Genomic DNA, 25,079 nt, shown 5'->3' with positions numbered 1-25,079 from the left:
CTGCTTTTCCGGGAGAATGGCCCATAAAAGGGAATAGGATCCCTGTTACGATGCATGTAAGAGTTAGAAAGGCAGAGTTAGAAAGAAAGCAATACTGAAGCCCCACCCCTAACGTAACGGCGCAAAAGCAAATTGTACAAAAATGTACGAATGAGATCGAACACATTCATACGAATTAGCCACATCGTAAAATAGTTAGGCTTTGGCCGTGAGATTGTGTTGAAAGCTCTCATCTGACACGTTCATCAACGTCAAAATAATATTCATAGTGAGTCTTTCTCTGAGAATCTGAGGATATATTCTGCCTGTAATTTCCTTCACGAGTGTTTTTCTTTCTTCTTGTTTTTAAAGAGGTGGGTGTAAATCTCAGATGATTTGAATACAGAGCGGGCTGACTCCTGGCTTTCTCCAGACAGGCAAATCTAATCATTCATGATCCAGCGGCATCTATTATTATTAGTTTTGCCATGAAAAAAAACCTCATTTGATAATCAGAGAGAGATAATTAAATGCCAAACAAGTTCATCCCAAAAGACAAACCACCACATATTATAGACTGTGAAAATGCAGTACAAGAATTTAGACATCTTAACTGGATTATATTAAACAAGCTCTAACCTCTTACTACACACATGACACGATGTCATTGTTTAGTCACCCTGAATGCTTTTCAAATGAATTTTCTGTCATAAATGAAAATATATGAATTAGTCTAGGACTCAAGACTTTATAACTTGGCCAAGCTGGTCACGATTATGCGAGCAAGACGTGTCACGCATTGGAATTAGTCTGTTAAATTCAAGGTTCTCAGTGCACTACATTATACAAAACACAACATCCAACCAAGGTCTTTTCACACTAATGTCCAACAAATTACATCATAAACCTCAGAATGCGTCATTTTATTTGACACAAACAGGATGAATATTTAATCATGTGAAAAATCTTTTCAGTCCGAGATCATTGCGCTCGCCATCCGACATCTGAGGGGTGTCAATGGGTCATCGCCGTTCTGTTACAATGGGTTTCAACGTCACGTCTTACCTTGACATTCCACCTATATAAGCCGCAAACCCATTATAGTAATGAAAAGGCAAGGGTGCCAATTATCTGTAGGAAACCTGCATGTATGTTTTAAGAGTGCAAAGGGCCCGAATGAATGGACATTATTTTCATTAAATGCTCAAAAGGGCAGAACTGAAAAACCTTGAAATGTTTTAACACTTCTTTGAGATTTTAAAGTGGACAAGAAAACGCAAGAAAATGTCAGAGGAACGTGTTTGACGCTATAGGGTTGAAATGCACGGTCATCTTCTGGGTCTTCATGTAACAAGCATAAAGAATCGTCCTTTTACTGTTAAAAGATTCCCAAAAGATGCCCAGATGAGATCTCTTTGATATCTCAGTTCTTTCTCTTAGACATCAATTAAATGGAGAGCAAATGGAAACTTTTGTTTGAATCTCCCGTGTCTCCTGAGAAAGAGTTAGAAATCTCACAAATGTGTCTGTCATTAGAGTTTCAGAAGAGATGTCAACAATGTCTCAAACTGAGCTCAGATTTGTCAAGATGAACTTTCTCATCAAATTTGACCTCTCCGGTCTTCATTTATTTAACACCTCCATACTCTTCATGGATTAGAACAATTGTCTCATTTGTCTTTTTATTTCTACCTTTTTTGAGACGAAGTCGCAACCAAGAACCAAGTCAAATCTTCTGAGCAGAAAAATGTCTGAAAAATGAAGTTTTTTCCATAACCTTTCTATTGCACATAAGGTTCCTTATAGTGGAACAAGTTTCCAGACTAGAATGATCATTTTAAAAACTTTCGACTATAGGGTTCTTTGGGAAACCAGAAATGGTTCTTCAATGTGAAGCTTGACTATTGTGTCACTTTAATGTACTTTCACAATTGATTTAACACTCACACACTTACTTCTAATAAATACTGTCATGTAATTGGCTGTTTACACAATGTCAGACACACAGCATGAATAATGAATTCCTGACTAATCGCACCAGCTGTGAAGAATTCCTTTCATGAAAATAATTACAAAGTATCCCGATCAGATGTGCCAAACAGAAGCATTATAGCCAGGCTTTTGTTGCATGCAGCACTGAACCGTGATATTAATGCTGTTCAGTGATATGGACTGTGTCGGCATTATTCCAAAATCCTGTAAAATGGCTTCCTTCAGTCTGGAAAATTACCCTAATAAAGAGAACACAGACAACAGGATTTAAAAAAAGAACATTTATTCACGGCTGGAAAAGAGCAAAGTCTCCTCCTGAGAAGAGAAGTCTCAACCCAGAATCATGTCCACACATTATTAATATCAAGATCACAACAATCCTATCACCTATAAAGATAGTTTCCGGTTACATTCATTGGATAAAAACATGTTTTTTTATTTAATTTATTTTGCACAGTTACTCCAATAGACACATAGACCACACAAAAATGTTTTCTTTTTCATATAAGAAATATAAAAATTTTAATTCATTTTTTCTTTCAATTTAATGCCGTTTTTGTTTCAAACAGAGATGACGATAGAGATAGACAATGGTTACAGATCTAATGAAATATATATTTATCATTCTTTTTTTTCTTGTTTCATACAGTGTTAGATTATTTTGGTTTCTGAATTTACTGCAATGCATTCTGGGATTGCACTCCATCAAGAATACATTTGATGACACTTTAGAACTTAACCAAAATAAAGGTGTCTGAGGCAGCATAAGGTGGCACCTTTTGAACACGAGGTGCGTTGCCGACGATGCCCTAAAACCTTGCTTACGGAGGCGGTTCACTGGGTCTTAGTACGGAGCGATTTCTTCAATTATTCTCAGAAGCTGTTCAAAGCCGACAAACAAATGCATTTATGGATTGGAGAAGTGATGCGTGGACACCAAGACTGAAGGCTAGACAGACAAATCAATACTTCCAGTTTTGAAATTCACCCAAATGCTCTCTTATTTTCTCCATCGCGCTACCACACGGTTTCTTTAAATCTCTCTTGTTTTTCTGCTCTATCTCTATGGTTTTGTAATGGCTCTGGTTGATGGTTGCTTTAATAACTCTTGTGTTTAATATTAAATGAGGCGAGGCCAGTAAACAGGGACTTTGTAAGTATTCCACATTAAAATCCATCTTACCTGCCGAGGTCTCCAGTGGCCGCTCGACGGGCCATTGTGTGCATCCTGCAGAACAACATATTTATCATTCTTGAACCGTGAGAGAAAATGGCCAAATTGACCAATTATTCAGAAACAGAAGTGCAGATTCTGCATAATGTCAGCTCTAGAAATGTGCAGAATTGGCTGTTGTCGGGCGAGGCGTCCGTTTAGCGGCTCGCTTTCGCTGCTCGGGGTGATTTAATATTTAGAGTAATTGGACGGCTGCTGTTGACTCCAGTGAGGCTTCCGCTGCTAAGTGAGAAAGTTTTAAAAGGACAGAGATTATAAGCAAAGGACACAAACATACCTGGTGATCAATCGTCTTATCTAGAGTATTACAAATATGGTGAGCCAAATAAATGTTTCCACATACAGAGTATAAATAAAAAATAAGAAAGGATTCCTGGCACACGAAGAAATAGATAGAAGAGAATTTGACTTTATTCTACTTCATAACATTATTGATTGACTTTTTCTATGTACATTTTGTTCATATTTGTTCATGTGCTGTTCTCCAAATGTTGTTTTATTTGAAGAAAAGAAGTTAGGGTGTTTACTGACAAATGTATGTGTTAAAACAATCACTAAAACGTGTGTTTTAAAGTCACACATTCAGGTGAAAGGTTTGTGAAAACACAGTGCCGAAACAGCATCTGAAAATATAACTAGAACATTTTCTGAAGAAAAAAGGTTAAGTGGTGCTGGTTCGTGCGATACCCGCCAACATGAGGCTGAAACGCTGTCGGTGATTGTTAGCTGGTTTATTATTGGCCCACATCAGAACATCTACGATATTCTGAACTGACTCTGGTCTGCCTTCGATAAACGTTATTGATTTTTTTCGCCAACAAATCTCAAGTCTTTAAAAAGAAGCTGCATCTTATCGCCATAGCAAACACACCAACTCACCAAAGCTTAAAGGGGAACTCCGACCAAAAATGAAAATGATGCCATTAATTACTCACCCTCAAGTAGTTTAACATCCATGTGACCTAATTAAGGTCGTTTTGGAAGCTTTCTGACTCCTCCTTAGATTGCAACGCAACCAATCTTCAAAGTGCTGAAAGTGACAAAAGACATCGTGAAATTGTCCACACGACTACGGTGGTTCAGTATAAGTTAATATAATGTGACGAGGATACTTTTTGTGTGCAAACAAACAAAACTAACGACTATATTCAAAAACTTCCTGATTTGAGTGTTAGTTTCCAGCGCACGTTCCCGAGAGCCACACGACAGTGCATCCGTGTCAGCATCGCTCGACGCATGCGCATTCTGATGTAGAGCTGTGTGGTCAAAACGCGCATGCGTCGAGCGATGCTGATACCGAATGCACCGTCATGTGGCTCGTGTGTTTGGTTGCGTTGCAATCTGAGGAGTCAGAAAGCTTCCGAAACTACCTTAATTTGCATTTTTGGGAAAAATGGAGGTCATACAGATGTTAAACTACTTGAGGGTGAGTAATTAATTGCAGAATTTTCATTTTTGGCCGGAGTTACTATTTAAGACATAATGTTATGTGGTACATATTCCAAATGCAGCCTGATCTCACGTAAATCCATCATTTATTAATTATTAGTATACATTAGTTTGATGTGAATTTCACTAAAATGTATATGATTATTAGAAGAAAAGCATTGAAGCACCTTCTGTTGTGGAAACCTTAAACATGTGCATCTACATTATTAATGCAAGTACTTTACTTTAAATGTAATCTTTAAATATTCTTGCAATGTCATGTATGCCAATTTTGCCAAACTTACTGTATTATCAGCTCAAGCATTCTTTCTATGGCGAATTTCTGTTTCTCAAAGAGGATAGATGTGATAGTTACAGAGCATTTATGAAAGGAATCATCTGACAATAACTGAACATTGAAATACAGAAACTCGATCATCAACAAAATGATGTTCAATACTGCAAAGCCTTGAATTGGAAGTTACAGATATTCAATACCACGATACTTTCTATTAAATAAAAAGTTGGATCTGATCTACTGAACATACAAGTAAACAAAATGAACAAGAACAAATTTTCATTACAGATGCTTTAATTTAATTGGACAGAAACACATAATGGGTTTAAAGGCCGTTGTTAAAATCAGCATCAATCCAATCGTGGGGTCAAACACATTTTAGTGATTATTAATCAATGACATGAAGCCAGTGTCTCTCTGGTGTCTCCTGCAGTCTTAGCTGATGGAAATGTTTCACTGTTGACACAAAGATAATCCCTCCATGTCTGAAACAAGTTCTCGGATACATTTTGATCTACTTTGGTAACCTTTTAACAAATATACATGTCTTTGATTCTTCATTTCAGAGTATCAGGAAAGACGTGCAAGGAACAACAATCTTAAAGTGAAATACAAAATATAAACATTTAGAAAATATTGTAAATCATATAAAAATAGGTGTTTTACATATAATATAAAGATGATGAAAGCTTTCTACACAGATGAGGGCCACATAAAACCGGACAATGTTAAAAGGGATGCCATGTTACTTCTTACATCAGCTGAAGAAATTCAACCTACCACAAACTCTATTAAAACAGTTTTACTCAGCAGTCATGGAGTCTGTCCTCCGCACATCCATCCCTGTCTGCTTTGGCTCAGCCACAAAGTCAGACATCAGAAGACTACAGAGGACGGTTCGGACTGCTGAGAAGATCGTTGGTGCTACCCTGCCCACCCTCCAAGAACTGTATACATGAGAAAATCACCCTGGATCTCTCGCATCCAAGCCATCATCTCTTCACAATGCTGCCGTCTGGTCGGCGCTACAGAGCACGGAGCACCAAAACAACCTTCTTCTCTCAGGCCATCTACCTCTTGAACAGGTAAATGTTTTTACCCGCCGTACAATTAATAATTAAATGATTGCAATTATAAATGCAATATAATTATAACTAACAAAAACTATATTAGCATCCACACCAATTATATTTAGAATGATTTTTAAAACATTATTTTTACAGTTATCATTCTTGCTATGAACGGGTTAAGTCTAATTCTGAGATCCAGCTTGCTCAAAGTTGTATTTTCAAATATATCTGCTACACTTCTCTAATGGTAATTGTAAATCAAAATGACACCTGTACTAACACGAATGCACTTAGATCCAGAAGGACAAATTGCATGTGGTCACATGACCATATTCCAACACCAGATATTCCAGATGTTGATCCTCTCCAATGTTATCCATATTCAACCTGTCGTTATCATTATAATGCCCTACTGAATAGTTTGAAAAGTTTGAATCAATCCTACAGCACTTGTTCAAAAAAAATTGAAAATACACAAATTAGAGGCCAGTTTTCCTTGTTAACTTGGATTATGATTTGGACTAAAATGACCACACAACCCAGAAAATGATAGAAAACTTGGCCAGAAATTTTCTCCCGGTGCTGGGAGACAACATTTTCAGTTCAGCCAGCAATAAAATCACAGACTAGCACCTGTAAATAATGATCACAGCTCCATATAAAACAACTACAGTCTGAATATGGCTTATGACTTATTGAAGTTAATGCTATTTCAGAAAAAACTGAGAATTCACAAACTTCCTAATGTGTAAATGCTCAAATATACCTTCACTTGAATATAATGAATGCCCCTCAACATCAGTCGAGTCAAGTAACTTAGGGCCAAATTATGAAGAAATCGCCTGCCTTAATTTCTTCAAATCTTTGTTAAAACAATGAAATACAGACGCACCGGTCTCTCTTTTGCATGCGGTAGACACCATTCAGGTTTAAATACAGCTGGTCTGTATGGAGCATATGCTTGACTAATCATTAGGTTCTGGACTTTATATCCTATTAAATATTGGGTTTATTGAAACAAAAATGATAGAACACTAATAAGAAGTCATGTTCATTTGAGAGAATTTTCAGAAAAAAATTAACCATACATCTGAAGTAAAGAAATTGACTTGACATCACAATACTTGCTAAGCAGTCAAGATCAAACCCTCAAGGGTGCAGATCATAACCAAACCCGAGACTCAATCTTAAAGGGATAGTTCCTTTTACTCACTTTCCAGTTGTTCCAAACCTGTATAAATTACTTTGTTCTGATGACCACAGAGAAAGATATTTGGACCAATGCTTGTAACCAAACAGTTCTAGGACCCCATTGACTACAATAGTAGGAAAAATTACAATGGTCGTCAAAAGTGCCCAGAACTGTTTGAGAGTCTTCAAAATATCTTCTTTTCTGTTCAACAGAACAACTGTTTGGTTATAAGCATTCTTCCAAATATTATTCTCTCTGTTCATCAGAACAAAGAAATGTACACAGATTTGAACTCGAAGATGAGTAAATGATGACAGAAGTTTTATTTTTGGGTGAACTATCCCTTTAAGACTTAAACCAAGACCCAGAACCAGACTGACACTTAAAAAGTCACAATGTATTACAGAATTCCTTCAAAATACTGAGACACTTTAAGCAAGAGCCACTGCATTCTTACAAACTCTCTGAAGAACGATATTGCACCAACCTGTGTAATAAACTGCTGTCCATAAGCAAAGACAAAACACACGGCAAAGCAAACCAACCTACAGAAAGCGTGAGTGACGGAGTGATATGTTGTAATGAGTGAATTTGGGATGGGGGGATACAGCAGCTTGTCTGAACTAATTGGCACCTTAATTACACGTCATCCCCCCACCCCGATCATGCTTTGTTATATGCTGTCACAGATTCTGTTAAATCAAACTGTGCACTGTGTGAAGTCAATGAGTGAATCACAGAAAAATTCCTTTTAACACCTCTCAGCACATAAAAAGTGTCAATGTTGTTCCTCGTGTTTGCGTAAGATGCTAGATTCAAATCAATAATCACTTTTTCAGTTTTAACCGAGATTATATTTAACGGATGTCCCCTGACGTCTAACACAGTAACTTTAAATGACATCACTTACTAAACCAACAATGAGTCCGCCGTTGAATCTGCCGGGAAGGGTTTATGAAGAACGTCAGCTGACGGGAGATGAGATATTGCGCTGCAGTCTCCAGATAATTCATTGTCACAATGTAGTCTTTAGACAACAGTTGAACGATCTGGAGATATGATTCCATTCGGACGCCTTCAGGGCTGCTTACACGATGACGGTTGTTTCGCAGGACAGAAAAGACGACGTGGTTCTAGTGCATGTGTTTTACAGGGGAAATATAAGAAAGCCTGAAAAGGTGGAGTATTGCCATCCGCCGACCAGATTGCCCTTCTCCAGCTTCAGGTAAACTTTGTCTTCCTTGTTGAGGTGCAGGAGGACGCCATTGGTGGCCGCTTCACGTGTGACGTCTTTGTCCCCGGCGAAGGCAGAAATGACCGGCTTTCCATTTAACATTAAATTCACCTGAAGCACAGAGAGCAAATCAATGCAGAGACTCTTATTCAATACATATTTTCAGTAGTAAAAGCCTGTTTACACCAAGAACGATAACTGTAACGTTTTAGATCAATATTTGACACCACAAGTACTGTATGCTGTGATATAATCATAGTCATGCAGAGGCACACTATGGTTGGGATTATTATCAGAGCATTTTTACAGCTGTTAAATGAAAAAAAGAGACAGCCAATCAAAATTCATTCAGATTTCAAGGGCTCACAGATTCAAAGTGTGAAACTGCAGCATGCAATCTTAAAATAAACCTGTTGGTGTGGATGACTTAAAAATGATTACACATAGCTCTGGTTTTACAGACAGGGCTTGTCTTAAATCAGGACGAAGCCTTGGTTAAAGCAGCTTTTATAAACGTACCTTAGAAAACAACGTGAATCTTAGGACAAAACAATGGCTCCGACATATTTTAAGATATGCCAGTACAAGCTTCTTCCAGTTAAAACAGCTCAAACATGCATGTTAGTCTGGGATTAGGTTTAAGCATCGTCTGTGAAACTAGGCATAAGTGTCCAATATTAACGATGGGCCATTTTTAAATCTGGTTCATTCATATGCCGTCTCTTTTCACATACGTTGTCTTAATATATAAGACAATAAATACCATGGTGCTATACATTCAGAAAAAAAACTGCATTTATTCATTGCTGTCTGTAATTTGAAATAAAACTACTTTAAGGGACAGTTCACCCAATACTGAAAATCATCATTCACGCACCCTCAGATTGTTCCAAACAGGAGTACATTTCTTAGTTCTGCTGAACACAAAGGAAGATATTTGGAAGAATGTCTCTCATCCCCAATTTACTGCCATAGTAAGGGAAAATAAATAGCATGGTAGTCAATGGGGGATGAGATCTGTTTGGTCACTGACATTTTTCCAAATATCTTCCTTTTTGTTTATTTATACAATTTATAATTTTTATATATTATAATGTAATGTAAAATATGTCAGTGCCATTGATTTGTCCTATATTAATTATTTATGAAAAAAATCTATTTACGGGATTTCCTTCATATCCTGGCAACCTTTTGTTAAGTATAATAATAATTGTGAGGTTACACACTCATGAAAATAACATCATGACAATCTTTCACAATCTCTTTCTCATTCTCCGGTATCCCTTCCCTTTTTAAAAATGCTTCTGATAAAACTTTTCATTTATTTCATTACTAACACACAACAATAAAAAGCTACTCCAGATCGGAAATGACACTTATTCTTGCTTATTTGAATTCATTATTACACTTTCTCATTATAACACTTGAAGATTTTTCCTAAATGAAGGTCTACTGTATGAATAGAAAATGATCATCATACATCTGAACATACATCTGATGGTCAATCATAAGATCCTACGAATGCAATAGATTACTTTAAAATGCATTAGTAATCAAACATGTTTTAATAAAAGTTGTTTTAATGTAGCTAAGCCCTTGTGCTTTCTTCAGACATGACTTTAAAATGAGAAGCCGTGTGACATTGTTTCTTTACTCACTTGGATGGTCTGGCTCTGGTAAACTTTGATAACGTGAAAGTTAAAGCTGTAGATTCCTTTCCGGGGACACAGGAACACGGATTCCAGCGTGAAATAGTTTCCTATGTTGACAAGAACCTGCAAAGGGATATTTCAGAGGTATCAAAGCAGACAGCGAACAAAGAATTCGTCAAATGCCTTTACAGTGAAATCCAACTGTTATTTGTTCTGTGAAGGATTTTCTCTTGTGATGCTGAAAGACTGTGGAATACGTTAGCGGGACATTAGAACGAATTAGAACATTCGGTCATGCATACAATTGGACTTCTCCACATTAGTCATCGGCAGCGGTGAAGAGAAAAATCATGATTTCCTCCTGTCATTCAACCTGAAGATGTTTCTCATTCCAGGGCAGATGGATATAAAACACAACAGCTATATATTGAAACTCTACATTTAAAAGTTTAACGCATAGAGGCGACATAAATGTGTTTATACTTGAATGACAATTGAGGGTAACAGTATAACACACACTTCATTTACACAGAAGCAGACCAATACAGAGTCACTCAGCAGTGTAAAGACTATGGAGTGCGAGACTAAAGTGCCAACGCGAAAGCAAAAATATAACACAAGCTTCTGATGTTTTAAGACAGTTCTATGATTCTCTGCTTTCTTATTCGTCTCAAGAAACAGTGAGTGCTGCTTGTCAGTGCAAAATGCATCGCTATATGGATTGCTTCCTTCATCTATTGATAGACCCTTTCAACTACACAACATTCTTTTGCAATGATGAGTTTCCCTAGATTTTACAGGTTCTTCGTGCATTTACACACAGAGACGAAATCTTTTATTTTTAAATGCATGCTGCTGACGACGACAATGACAAACACATCATAGACTTTGTCTTTGTTTGGCTTTTGGAAGTAGAAAAAACAACAACAACCAAAATGTCCAAATCTTTTATAGTAAAACAATGAAAACGAAATCCTGTTAGTGGCAAACATTGTCTTACATGTGCAATGCCACATGACTGGATTACAAAGATTAAAAACACCATGATCAATCTCACAGGACTCGAAATGAAATTTGGGGTTGTGTTTCATAAAAAATGTGGATTAAAGATTTAGATTTAGATTTTTTTTAGATTTAGATTTAGATTTAAAGTGAACATCATAAAGAATGCGTATTTATCTGTCCACCTGTCTGACATCACTACCCACCCCTCCAAAAATGCAGGTTGCTCTCTCTCTCTCTCTCTCTCTCTCTCTCAATCTTTTTCAAAACTGAAAAAAACAAACAAAAAAGCAAATTCATAGCTCAGCCAAATAGGCTATATCAACTGCACATTAAAAATCAGGGATTTTATTACATTTAAACTGAAAACAACACTTTTAAAAACAGGTGCTTTAAGATGCCATAGAAGAACCACGTTTGTGTGAATGGTTCCATCAAGAACCATTAACATTTGAAGAAACTTCACAAAATGCTCTTTGTAGTGGAAAAAGGTTGTTTAGATTCCAAAAAAGAAAGAAATGGTTCTTATTAGAAACAAACTGGTTCTTGTGTGGCATCACTGTGAAGAACCTTTGCAGCACCTTAACAGTGAAAAAGATAAAAGATTTTGAGGGATAAAAAAACACAAAACGCATATATACACATTTTAAATTCTTCACTATTTCTTGGACTATTCGAGTTTTTGCTCAAAATGTCACACTAATAATATACTACGTGTTTAACATGCAATGCATATAATTTGTAATAAATTGCAAACCTGAAGCATTTTCTTAGAAACTTAGACCCCATTGTATATGATACATGAATATTTACAAACACAGCCTGAACTCCCCAGACACATGAATGCAAAAAAGTCTTTGGTTTCAAACTAGCTGTGATGCTGCATTAAGATTGCTCAGCATTCCAAACACAAGACCCTCGTAGGTCCACAAACAGGAAGACACAATCTCTCTCTTGCAGTTTGTGAGGTTTAAGGTTTAAGTAACCATTCCCTGTGGCGAACCCGGAGCGAGAGGCTGGCCAGACGGCTTATTGGACGGTGTAATGTGTGTCAAGGTAGTGAGCGCTCAGGGGCCGAGAGCAGCTGGCCAGTTCTGCACCTTTTTACCTTATTTTTCCCTCATCCTGAAAAGCAATGAGAAGGGAATAAAACGGACTCAAGGGCAAAACTGCTCACAGCTTCTACTGTATCTCAGCAAAGCTGAAAAATAATCTTTTATTCATCTCCAACAATAAACAGTTCTATTTGTGTCTAGACTGTCTTTAAGAAATAATACACACACTATCTATCTATTATATGGAGGTCTATGAACTGAGACACGTATCCAAATGTTCTAATATATTAATGCTTGCTTTTGTTTTTCAGGGGGAAAGGGAGGGAGTAAATGAATGATAAAATGCAAACCTAAAACAAGTTAAATGAATCTCTTTTGAATCTATTTGAAGGACATTAGTAATATAAAACAGCGACGCACACCTGCAGGCGTTCTGTTTGATCCGGCCCTGCCTGAAGATGTTGCCGCATTTATTCTCCCCGTCTTTGACCAGGAAAGCACACCGAATTGAACCAGGTCCTGTCGTGCTTTGCGTGTAGCCAGAATAAAGAATATACTGCATAACTTCATCCATATTAAAAGGTTGAGAACATGTTAGAATAATTTGCAACTCAATATTTCAGCACATCCTTGAACGTTTCTAATTCAAATGCTTTTAAAATCAGATTATATTTGAATCATAGCATGCATCAGACAGTGATACACGGAAAGCCATGAAAGTCTACAGCACAGACGCACGTTTTGACCTCGAACTCAACAAACACAATAAAAAAGCTCTGCCCTTTACCACACTGTGACAGTTTGAGCTATCACTAAAGACCATCACAATGATATTTCCAACCTGTGTCTACAGAGCAAACATACACTGTAAACAATTCTAGGTTATTTCAACCCATGGCTACAACTGTTGGTTTAAATGAACCTAGAAAATGTCCATTTTTTACCCAACCATGAAACAACCCAACATAGATGAGTTTCATCCTCTCTGTCAATCACTATTCCTATGTTCCTGCGTCACAAAAGCTTAGGTCTAAGTCACCTGGTATGTGGTATCTGTTTTGTTAAATGTTTTTCTAGTTCTTAAGCAAAGAGTGACACTCATCACTGTGATTATTCATATAATTCAAAAACAGCCCAGTCAATGTTAAATAAGAACATTTAGAGTACATAATTCTGATAACTTATGTTATTATGCAAAATAGTTATTCATGCATCCATGCATTACGTTAAATGTATAATAATTAGATTATCACATTCATTGAGAAAAAATATGAGTATGGCAAATTAAATATAACATCTTGTTGTCAATTTAATTATTTATGACTTTTGTCTTATTAGATAAAATATTTACTGTCATGGGAGAGTAAAACTAAGCAACATGACACTCTATATGACGCAAACAATAGCATCATGTACTATATATAATGCACCATATTCAGTATACGTGTAATGAATTTGTATGAGGCCCGATTGTACTTACTGTAGCGTGGACATTACTGTAAAGCGTGACCCAAAAGACTGTACAATACAGCATCATAACACACTTCATTACAAAGCAATGCCAAAATATGATGGTCCATATAATAAATCACGTACATCAAGTAATTATTTATAACTATAACATGCGCAGTCATTTAAAGTGTAAGTCTTAAAACTTTTTGGATAAGGGTTTTCAACTGCGCCATCCAAAATATGATCCCCAAATCTTAAAAATAACATGCAACATATCAAAGTTTCAAATCAGTTTAGCGTATGTTATCCTTACCTGGTCGAAATATATGATCCTAGTCTTATTGCTCATCTCTGATGGCTCGTGATTGTTGCTTCTCACCGCGGAGAAAGCCACTTTGGAGTTGGCCGCGCGCACGGAGATGCCGAGCGGCGAGGACGAGCTCTTCCAGTCGGCAGGGTTCGAGTCGCACACCACCAGACATTTCCCCTCCAGGACGATGGGCTCCGTGTCATTCTGCGCCCAAACGAACTCACACAAGACCAAGCAGAACACAAAAGCCACACAGTCGACGCACACCTTCTTACGGGGCTTTACCAACACCATGATGAACAATTTCCAGCAGCCAAAATCCGAAAGCGCTCACGGGGTCCCGTCACTGCGCTTCTGCTCCGGGATTGCGCACGATTACTCCAAACATCAACCCGACGTTTACAAATATCTAAATGTTACATTAATAGTCATGTTTTAAGAGTAATACAGTTTCCTCGTGTTTAAGCGATGCTGTGTTTTTGAAACTCCAGATGAAGAGGTTTGGAGAGGTGCGGGTGGGCAGCACTAACCGCACTACCTGCGCAATCGCCACCTTTTGGCCATACTAGTTTTGCAGCACCAAACTAAAAAGTCAACTTAATCATTTGGAATGACTGCCGTCAGAGCATCTATGTATGATTCTGTCCCTCTAAACCAAAAGCACACTAGACAGCGCACACCCGACCCGACGAGCTCAACCACAGTGTGCAGTGGCAGTGAGAAGCCGAGACGCCCGTGATGTTGCGTAACATCAGATGATCAATAACCTCCCGAGACTAAGCAAACACTTTCTTTATCATCACGGTTACAGCAATATTTTCTTATAATGTCTGCTATCTTTGGAAGGTGCGGGGCGTGGTTAGTTTTTTTAATTGTACAAATACAATACAATTTTGTTTCTCATTTGCAAATGCAAACTTTACTAGGATATGTAGGCGAAGAAATGTAAGTATTTAATTATTATTATTATACTGTCAAATTATATACCTAATTAACACATCATCATAATGGCCACACCCCCTAACATCTGGTATGCCAGAGGAGCCCAGGAAGTCCACTTTAACATGAACATCAAAGGCTGGCATAGTCTCATCTTCAGTAACCAAAAATATCCATCACTAGTGGACAGAAACGAACGCCCAGGATAATATTGCATAACAACTAAAACGCGCCAGGATGTCAAAAAAGAACATATATCAAGTAAAGTTATAATAGGTTAAAACAATTCATGCGTAATATAATGGAGCTGTGAAGCATTTCAACATTTGCCTTTATGTGTCTGCCTCTGCTTTACGCATCTCAAGTTGGAACCATGAACATTGTTTTTCTCTAATGTTTGACATAAGAAAAGCAATGCTGTCGATGTGTCTGCATCCTTATGTGGAGACGGCAAACACATGAATGAAATGAGTTTATCAGGACTCGATAAGTAAACGCAGACGCACGCAAATGCAAGCAGTCATTGAATGCTGCCATTGATCTTGTTAATGAATAGAGTTTTTCAAGAGGATCTGGGGATGAAGCGCGTGCTAAGAAGTCCATGAAAAATGCATAATACATTTTGTACTCCCGTAATCTCATTGTTGAGGAACTCGAATGAACTTCAGCAACGCACAGCTTTTCATTTATATCTGCGAGCACAAATTCACAGTTAAATCACCCGGGAACCTATTGAGTTGCTCGGAATGACAAATGAATAAATGTGCAGTGTTATATTTGTTGCTTTTATACTCTCTCATGTAAGCTTTGTCTGAGAGAATATTCAAAGAAAACACGTTTAATAAATGCTGCACACTATACAAAACGTCTGTGCTGTTTCAGACCATTGTTGGGTAAAAAAAGGACAAATGAATCTAGAAAATGTCCATATTTGACACAGGCAGGAATTTTTAGAGTGCATTGCAATATAGTACATCTATACACTACCTCCACATGTAAGGATGAACTTCTCTTGCTTTGGAAAGCACAGCATCTGATGCGGCCATTCATATTTCAGAATTCATAAATGATTCAGATGTTTAGACCTGGCATTCCTGAATCAAAGTAATTCACAAAAAGAGACCTGAGCATTCATAACGGAAATGTAAAACCGTAATGAGATTATTTGATCGAGTCGTCTATTAAAACAGTCCATGCACCATAAAGTTATTTATTGTTTACAAATGATGATTTTTGTTAATACTTGGCAGCACGGATGCCGAATGGTGCCTATATGACTTTGCCATTAAACACCAACTGTAAACAGTATTTCTTTCCTAAAAGAAAGAAAAATGACATTTAGAACTGTTCAATATTTCTATTTCACTTCAACATCAATGGGATTGAATGGAAAGCAAAGGAAAACTTTTGCTCTCCAAAGTCTTAGATATATTAGATATTTGTCAAGTCTGCCATCAAAAGTCAATATTGAAGATCTCAATATGAACTCAAACATTTCTCATCAAATTTACCCAGATCCAGATTATTTTACCTCTACAATCTACATTCATTTTACACCTCCATACTCTTTATAGATTTCAACAACTGTCTCATTTTCATTTCTAAAGCAATTAAGTAATTTTATGAAAAAACTTATGAAAACGAAACTTCTGAGCAATAAAATTGTAGCACATGTCATATGGACTCATCTCTTATCTCCTTTTTAAAGTTTGACATGGTCACTATGAACTGGTAAAAAAGTAGCATCGAGTTTCTAAAAGTTTGAAGAAAAAAATAATAGCATCCAAATCCGAACAGCATGGGTAAGCAAATAATAAAAGAATGTTCATCTATGGATTTCACTTTTCCTTCAAATACAAAGAGTCCAAAATGTATTATTTGTGTTACCAGCCCGTATCCATAAGCGAGGACCAAAATCAGACTCACAAATGATGACATAAGGAGTTAATATTTGCTTAAGACTATTGGATTCTTCGGACACATCCTTAGGACGACAGCCGGGCAGATAGCAGGGAATCTATTTCTGGATGGGACTAAGATAAATGAGCTGGACTTCTGTTCCTGCGAATGAATCAACCTTCTGTGACCTACATGCTACCTGTCTTCTCATTCAGGTAAGAGCGTCTGGGAGCGTGAAAAAAGGCTAGTTCTTCTGACCCCGCGACACTGTTTTGGAAAAATAGAGAGAAAGAACCTCAGGGGACCAAGTTATGATTCACCGGGTCGTGGTGAGATCCACAGAGTGCAAAACTCTTAAAAGATGTTTATTTGAGGTTTTAATTGTGTGTCTTTGTTGTTTGCATAAAACACAACGCGTGCTCGGACCTGCAGGGTTCGGGTATAAAGAGGCTCTCGGTAAACTCCCATTGAGATCTGACATTGACTTAGAAAACAAATGACATTAAAATCCATCAAACGAAGACCCCCGCTCTTTCAGAGTTCAAACATGCAGTCTTCTCTAGGGGCATCTAAACAAATCTGCCAGGTAAGAGAGACAAAGAGAAGGCTTAAAAACCGCACGCTTTAAGCTCCTTTTCGCAGTTTGAAAGTCACTGTGATTTCTTTGTAAGACATTTATATGTAACACATCAATCATTTATTTGCATTTCAAAGAAGTCAGAAAGGTTTGGAATAGCATTAAAAGTCATCTAAACACCTCTATAAATTATACAAATCTATAAAACCTACAAGATAACAGTTGGCTCCAAAAATGACTAAAGCTAAAGGTTAAAGCAAGTTTTTGGTCCCGTCGATCCGAGCTGACAGTGCGCTGCTTTCATTCATGGCAGTCGCTCTGCAAAGGAGACCGAGAGAAATTGTTTAATCTGAGGTCTACACAAAAGGGTCACAGCTGAACGCATTGACTGGAGTGATTCTTCTTCAACAGCCTAAATGCTTTTGTGCCATGCTGGTCAAGAGAGAGACATGTGCGCCGGTTTCATGTGCCAAACAGCGATGAAGAACACCGAAAAACTCCAAACCGAAACAGAACGGAAGCAGAGCTTTAGAGCTCAGACGTTGCCATGGAAATTAAAAAATGCAAGAGCAGCTGAATGATTTTATCAGCAACACCATTTTCACAAAGAACACAGTTTCTTAGCAGTATCTTCGTTGATATTTGAAGTCATGGAGAATTGCAGGTGCAAATCTCATTAAAAAAAAAAAAACTTCTCAGATGTTTCTCCAAAAATGACAAAAAGTAGTGTGATTGTAGACGTAAAATAATCTGGATTTGGGTAAATTTGATGAGAAATGTTTGAGTTCATATTGACTTTTGATTGCAGACTTGACCAATCTGAGCTCAGTTTGACACGTTGTTGACATCTCTTCTGAAACTCTAATGACATAGTGATAGTTCACCTTCAAAATGAAAACTCTGTCATCATTTACTCGCCCTCTTGTCATTTCAAACGTGTGACTTTCTTCCTTGCGCAGAACAAAAAAGAAGATATTTTGAAGAATGTTGTTAACATCCCCCCCATTCACTTGCATCGGTTACAATAGTAGTGAATGGGGGGGGGGGCGCGTGCTGTTCTGTTACCTGTAACATTTTTCAAAATATCTTCTTTTGTGTTCTGCAGAAGAGAGAAAGTCATCCAGGTTTGAAATGACAAGAGGGCGAGTAAATGATGACAGAGTTTTCATTTTGAAGGTGAACTATCACTATGTCAGAGATTTAAAACAGAAACTGTAAAAGCTCAGGTAGGATCGTTTGAAAAGGCAGCAGACATGCATCTGTAATCCTCTTGCTGTAATAAAATGATGTTTTCTCATTTAAAGCTGATGTTCAAAAGCTTCAAGTACAGAATGTTCAGCCACTAAAAAAGGACGATATTAAAGCAACGCAACCAGTGACAGCTAAAGTTTTTGACAGGAATACTTTTATGATTTATTGAAATTAAAATGACTATTAGCGCAAATCAAGGCTTCGGGAGATAAATTAGACGCGTTTGACAGAAATTTCCATGTTCTTGCGATTAAATTTCTTTAATGAATGAAATACTTTACTTTTGTTCCCTGTGCAGTCGACTAGTTTAGTTCAGAATACAAGGGCACATCATGCTCTGTTTCCCGAGATGAATATTTTCCTTAAAAAAAAATATATATATTTGCTATCGTGCTTGTGTGCGGTACTGAAGAAAAGCATTTCATCTCTACATGAGAAACTCCTGTAGGCCATTACACGACACACAGAATACTTCATACACTTGAATGACTAATATTGCACATCTTTATTTTCAATTTATGCACAAGTGTTTATATTTATTATACAGTCTTAGTGTATATACTTATATATTTTTTGTTTAAATTGTTGATATTTTTGTGCTGCAGTGATGGTTATTAAAGCTTATAGAAATAGTTTACCAAAAAAAAGGAAAATTCAAGACGGGTCTGTGTTGCACAATGTGAAATGTTGATGTTCTTTGTTGTGGATTCGGTTCTGTATCATCCAGAAAACACAAACACACACATCCACAAGGCCATAAAGCGCGTCTGAGAATCAGGACTCGTGCTGGAATCTGTTCACTTTGAGAAAACAAACAGATACGTGCCTCCAGTAAACATTTGCCCCTGTCTGGGAAATGAATCCAAGTTGTTGCTTATGGCAAAGGATGAAAGATTCGTGTGAAAGCAGCTCGCCAAGACTTTTAATTAAAGCAAACACCAGCGCATGGGAGAGATCCAGCGAGCAAGGTCTCGGTCCATAGATAAGTCTTTCTAAAGGCATTCAAATTGCCTTCGGACGGAAACTGTATTCATGAAATGTTTGAGAAAACAGATGCACATATCCGTGTACGGCTGCTTAACTCATTGATCATACTCGCTGTAAACTTTCTTGAAGTCATTAATAAATTGGCCAACCCATCCGAAAAGTTCTTGAGAGTCTTGGTCCAAAGGTTCTCCAAATTTTACCTGCGGATGACAGAAGGAAAAGGTTGTGTAAAAACATGTGATGAATATTGCAGTCAAACTAATCTCAGCGAAGAACAGCTATCGATCCGAGTGTTATATCAAGCTATAGCTTTAGATAGCAGAAAGTTTTATAACCTCAGTGTTGAGTAACAGACTATAATGGCCGAATTCCAGTTCTTTCATTTCTGAGCAATTTCTTTGTTTCTCTCTCTCACTCCAAGTTTCTTCTCTATTTTCGCCATAAGCTAAAAGTTTCATCTGTAATTGTTAAACTTAAAGCAATTCTCATCCCTGGCAACAGACTCACTTTTCAGCCTGTCAAACTCACAATGGGCCAAACGTTCACTGTAAAGCACAACCCCACTGTGAGATTACAGATAGTGCTGAGGAAAATTGGGACAGCTGGGAAATACACGTTACAGATGGAGAAAAGGGACCGTCCATAAAGAGTTGAGCTTTTACTGCGGGGTTATAATCAAACGGTGTATTTCTGCACCTGACGTGCTTTTCACCTGGATTTTACTGAACAAGGTACGAGGAAAATTAAACTGCTCAGAAGAGTTGCAAGATCTGGCTGATGTGAAATATATTTCTTTTGTTTTGTTTCTCCTTATTTTAGTATTTTAAAACGATCTGAATTAAAGTGATAGTTCACCCAATAATGAAAATTCCTTTCATCATAATTAACTCGCCCTCTTGTCATTTCAAACCTGTGTGACTTTCTTTTTTCCGCAGAACACAAAAGAAGATATTTTGAAGAAAGTTGGTCACACCAAACAGCACCGGCCCCCATTCACTTCTATTGTATGGACACAAAACCAATGCAAGCGAATGGGGGCCAAATAACAGATAAGATTTTTTGTTCCGCGGAGGAAAGAAAGTCATATACGTGTTTGAAATGACAAGAGGGTGAGTAAATGATGACAAAATTCTTATTTTTGGGTGAACTATCACTTTAAGCCACAATAGAAAAGGAAAAGACACAACAAAATGGAAACAAGATAACACAAAGAAAATAAAGAGGACATAACACAAAGACAATAAAACAGAAATAAGACGTAAGGACACAAGACAAAACACAAAGGACAGAAGATACAACACAAAGAAAACGAGACACAATACAAAGTAAGACACAACACAATGAAAATAAGATATTGCACAAAATAAATAAGACACAAAACAATGGAATCAAGATAACACAACAGACATAAGACACAACACAATAGAAATAAGACAACACAGTGGAAATAAGATACAACATAATAGAAATAAGACACAACACAATGGAAATAAGACACAACACAATAGAAACAGGACACAAACCGATGGAAAAAACAACATAATAGCAATAAGACACAAACCGATGGAAATAAGACACAAACCAATGGAGATAAGACAACACAATGGAAACAGGACACAAACCGATGGAAATAAGACACAACATAATGGAAATAAGACACAACACAATAGAAACAGGACACAAACCGATGGAAAAAGACACAAACCAATGGAAATAAGACACAAACCAATGGAAATAAGACAACACAATGGAAACAGGACACAAACCAATGGAAATAAGACACAAACCAATGGAAATAAGACAACACAATGGAAACAGGACACAAACCAATGGAAATAAGACACAAACCAATGGAAATAAGACAACACAATGGAAACAAGACACAAGCCAATGGAAATAAGACAACACAATGGAAATAAGACAACACAATGGAAATAAGACACTAAATAAGACAATACAATGGAAATAAGAAACAAACCAATGAAAATAAGAAACAACACAATAGGAATAAGACACAAACCAATGGAAACGAGATACAGACCAAAGAAAATTAGACACAACACAATAGAAAAGAAACAAACCAATTGAAATAAGACACAGACCAAAAAAATAAGACACAGCGCGATGGCAATAACACACAACCGCAACAAGCCATAACTCAATGAAAGTACTGTAAATAAAAGACAAAAAAGTAAAAAGGATTGTAGAGGTTCTTAACTTGTGCTCCACTGGCTCACTGTATCACATGTAACCAGGAGCCATTTTCTGTGACCGTAACATGTTTAGTAAACATCATCTGTTACAAGCGCAGCCATAAACCTTGTATAAAATTGACAGAATAAATGACAGTCAACCGAGCATGGTGTTTCTCACAGTACAAAAGAAAAGCCTTTATAACCTTGAGGAATGGCTAGGCTGAAATATTTTCCCCTTCTCTCAGTCCGCCCGCCACAGATAAGCAGAGAAAGGCCAATCTCCACACAGCCGAGGCTTCCGACCCATCCGTCTCCCCGGGCAACACAACACAAGATATTGAAATAATAACTCAGGGATTACCAATATGTCAGTGTAGAGTTTCCTCATCTCCTCGCACCTCTTCGTCAGCTGGCTGAGATCCGTTTCGTACCTCTCGATGGCCATCTAAAGCCGGAGATAAAGAGGAGAGAGTGTGGGCTTTTGCTCATTACTCTTGCGGTTAGAATTGATACCTTACTGGCCACATACAGAAAGAACTCTCCTAAAGAGAACAACCACATCAAACGTGCACAAAAGAGTTTGCACAAAGGATTTGCACAGGAAACATTTTGTCGCATCTTATTTTTATTTGATGCCGATGCATTTCGCAAAATGCTTCATCCAATAAGTTGGGACATGAATTACATTTTGACCGGTTTGAAATCTCACGTTTGGTTTAGATGATGTAGGAAAAGCTTTAACAGCCTTCGGTTTGTAGCTTTCCATAAAAATAAAAAACTTGTGATACAGAAATGAAGGAAAACGTGTGACAACTGAATGTTTTTGTTAAAGTGCGTGTTAAAATGAGATGAAGTGATAGAACAAAGTTTACTTTCCCTTTTCGAAAAATCCAATTTGAAGTGTCCTCCATTTAAGAGATTGGTGAATCCAACATCGTACAGGCATATTTTACCATCTGGGCAATTCCAGCGTTACGGACGTGACATTTTGCGTTATGGACGTGACAAAAAATGCTCAGAGAATGAATTTGTTACGATTATATTGAACCATCTGTTTATGTTTTACTGAACCCTTGTGATAGAGTCTAAACATCAAAAAATGTCAGTCTATGAAAAAAATATATATTTAAAAAAGGGAAATAAACACGCGTTATGGATGTGACAAAAAAAAGACACGGTTTTTGGGAGACGATAAACTTTGTAGGATTTCTATCAAATAAAATGCACAATCCTGAAGCAATAATACCCAATGAATGGAGAAGGGATGCCTCTTTATAGAACATAAAATAGTTACTTTATATTCATTTTCATGTCTCCATTTATGAGGAATATGTAACGTTATGGATGTGACAATCCTGAAAATGGCACTTACATGACTATGAAAATAGCGCACAATAATCATGCACTAAAAATAAAACAAATGCTTTACAAATTTGAAGAGAAATCTCACATGGGTATTCGAACCACCAAATTTTAAAATCTGTGCTGTTACCATAGTAAAAACCGCTGGTAAAAAAAAATTCGTGGCTAGGTTGACATTTTCGCGGAATTGCCCATCTATACCTGGCCTCTAGATGACGCTAAAACCTCCACATTTCTCCTTTAATCTTTACAGTTATTGTTCCTGGTGTGATTGGGTTTTTACCCATCTGTTCATTCAAATGCATGATGAAGTTTTCAGATGGAATCATGCGCAATGCGTGATGGAAAGAAAAATTACCTTCAAGTCTCTGAAGAACTTTGGCTGCTGATTAACCACGTTTTTCCGTTTGTGTGCTTTCCTGTACTGCATGACCTTCTGAAACTCATTCTTCACAACTGAAAGGTAAATATGTTCATCTTCAACATCACATCTAATCTCGCTTTATTCTTCAAATCATTTTACACAGAATCACCATATGAATATCACTGCGAGGCCTTCATGCATTAATGCACACGCAAACAGCAACAGGTTTGTGTCCGTAATGCTCAGTCCGTTATAAAGTGGAAAACTGCAACATGACCGTAACACGACAAACCCTTCTCAAAAAGCAGAGTGATATTCTGCAACCTCGCATCACTTCCTCATCAACACAAACGCATCAGATAAGAGGCTCACGTACCGTCCACCTCCGCTGTCAGGCCTTTCACCGAGGCTGCAGGAAAACCACACAAACACACAATCAAAAGGCATTCGGCCTGCAAACATCTATCACATCTTCTCTTTCAGTGAAATTTTGATTAGAGTACCCCCAGAAACCATCTCGAATTCTGCAAGCTCCAGGAAAAAGGTGGCCAAACTCGGCTCTCGCAACATGATCTGTTCCACAAGGGCATGCAGCAAGGTGAACTTTCGATAGTTCCCACGCAACTGAGAGACCTTGAGAAAGACAAAACAGAGACACGATGAGAGCCTTTGAGGAAGCATTTAGTGCACACGTTCCTGAAAAACTAAAACAAACGTCATACCTGTCCAAAGGGGAGTAAAGAGCAGTAAAGCAAGCAAACAAGTATTTATCCTTCGGTTAGCCCACGCGTGCATCTTTGAATACAAATACCATTCCCAAGGCCACGGATTGAGAAAGGTTTGACAACTGAGCATCCATGTGCGTAATACCCTGAACTTAAAATGCACTAAGGAGCATCTCTTTTGTATACATGTGAAAAACGGTTTCCCGTAAGGGTTTCCTTGAAATCTTTAAGGTTAACAACACGGACACAATGCCAAACTATACAGTGTATTGGAGTCCTCCGTGAGCGTATTGTATTTGCATTGTGGGACGATACGTTCAGTACCAAACAAACACATCGTACCCACTAATTAAAAAAAACATCTCGTGCAATTTTACAAATCATAACAGGCACAAGCACTGTAAATTATTCAAGCGTTGAGTGCTAAATCCCTCAGTCTGAACTGCGTTGTGTAAAGTGAGCGCTAATGCCACAAAGGCAGTTTGCATGTATCAGAATGACGATTTGCACACATCTGCATCTGAAGAGGTCTGCGGAGAACAAGAGCGAGCCTCAAGAAGTGTTCTTTATGGTAATGCACGGAGACGCCAAACCGTGCCGCGACAATTTTCTCCGCTGCTCAGGCGACTGAGAGCGAATCCTTGGATGTGTTCTGCGGTAGAGAGGGAGCGTGTACTTTGTTCTTTACCATTTCAGACACCAGCCATTTTACAAAATTATGGGCAGAAACATAATTTGTGCGAATTGGCAAAAGTAGACGGCTTGGCTAATGTAGTATAAAAACATGAATGTGGGCACTTGTTCTGGCAGTAGCAAACCTTACAATTCAAGGAGTTACTTGCATCTAAGATGGTAAAAATGATGTCTATTAAATCATCTCAA

The 25,079-nt window shown here is 37.6% G+C and overlaps 2 protein-coding genes across 3 annotated transcripts in view; both read right to left on the bottom strand.

Moving 5' to 3' along the window:
• Window positions 1-5,351: 5,351 nt before the first annotated feature.
• Window positions 5,352-14,685, bottom strand: cbln4 (cerebellin 4 precursor). The gene is made up of 3 exons (XM_057320055.1): window positions 13,902-14,685; window positions 10,086-10,202; window positions 5,352-8,538 (listed from the first exon to the last, which is right to left on the bottom strand). Exons 1-3 carry the CDS (start codon window positions 14,190-14,192, stop codon window positions 8,341-8,343), a joined length of 606 nt encoding a protein of 201 aa, XP_057176038.1. The 5' UTR covers window positions 14,193-14,685; the 3' UTR covers window positions 5,352-8,340.
• Window positions 14,686-19,057: 4,372 nt separating this feature from the next.
• LOC130545511 (formin-H) overlaps window positions 19,058-25,079 on the bottom strand; it is a 30,362-nt gene continuing 24,340 nt past the window's right edge. For both annotated transcript variants that reach the window (XM_057320044.1, XM_057320045.1), the window contains exons 13-17: window positions 23,976-24,105; window positions 23,849-23,881; window positions 23,467-23,564; window positions 22,108-22,191; window positions 19,058-19,751 (exon numbers count right to left, since the gene is read on the bottom strand). In XM_057320044.1, the coding sequence (XP_057176027.1) occupies window positions 19,647-19,751; window positions 22,108-22,191; window positions 23,467-23,564; window positions 23,849-23,881; window positions 23,976-24,105 (450 nt within the window). In that variant the 3' untranslated portion in view covers window positions 19,058-19,646. The remainder of the gene's footprint in view (window positions 19,752-22,107; window positions 22,192-23,466; window positions 23,565-23,848; window positions 23,882-23,975; window positions 24,106-25,079) is intronic.

The sequence above is a fragment of the Triplophysa rosa genome, linkage group LG21, assembly GCF_024868665.1.
Source record: "Triplophysa rosa linkage group LG21, Trosa_1v2, whole genome shotgun sequence".
In the NCBI taxonomy this organism is placed as follows: Eukaryota; Metazoa; Chordata; class Actinopteri; order Cypriniformes; family Nemacheilidae; genus Triplophysa; species Triplophysa rosa.
This window is presented reverse-complemented; position numbering and strand designations above follow the sequence as displayed.

Excerpts from the sequence above, each read along its gene's own strand:
- cbln4 (XM_057320055.1), bottom strand. The coding sequence starts at position 14,192 with ATGGTGTTGGTAAAGCCCCGTAAGAAGGTGTGCGTCGACTGTGTGGCT. Across the intron at positions 10,203-13,901 it reads GGATCATATATTTCGACCAG|GTTCTTGTCAACATAGGAAA; the intron begins GTAAGGATAACA and ends ATCCCTTTGCAG. Across the intron at positions 8,539-10,085 it reads ACCAGAGCCAGACCATCCAA|GTGAATTTAATGTTAAATGG; the intron begins GTGAGTAAAGAA and ends TCTGTGCTTCAG.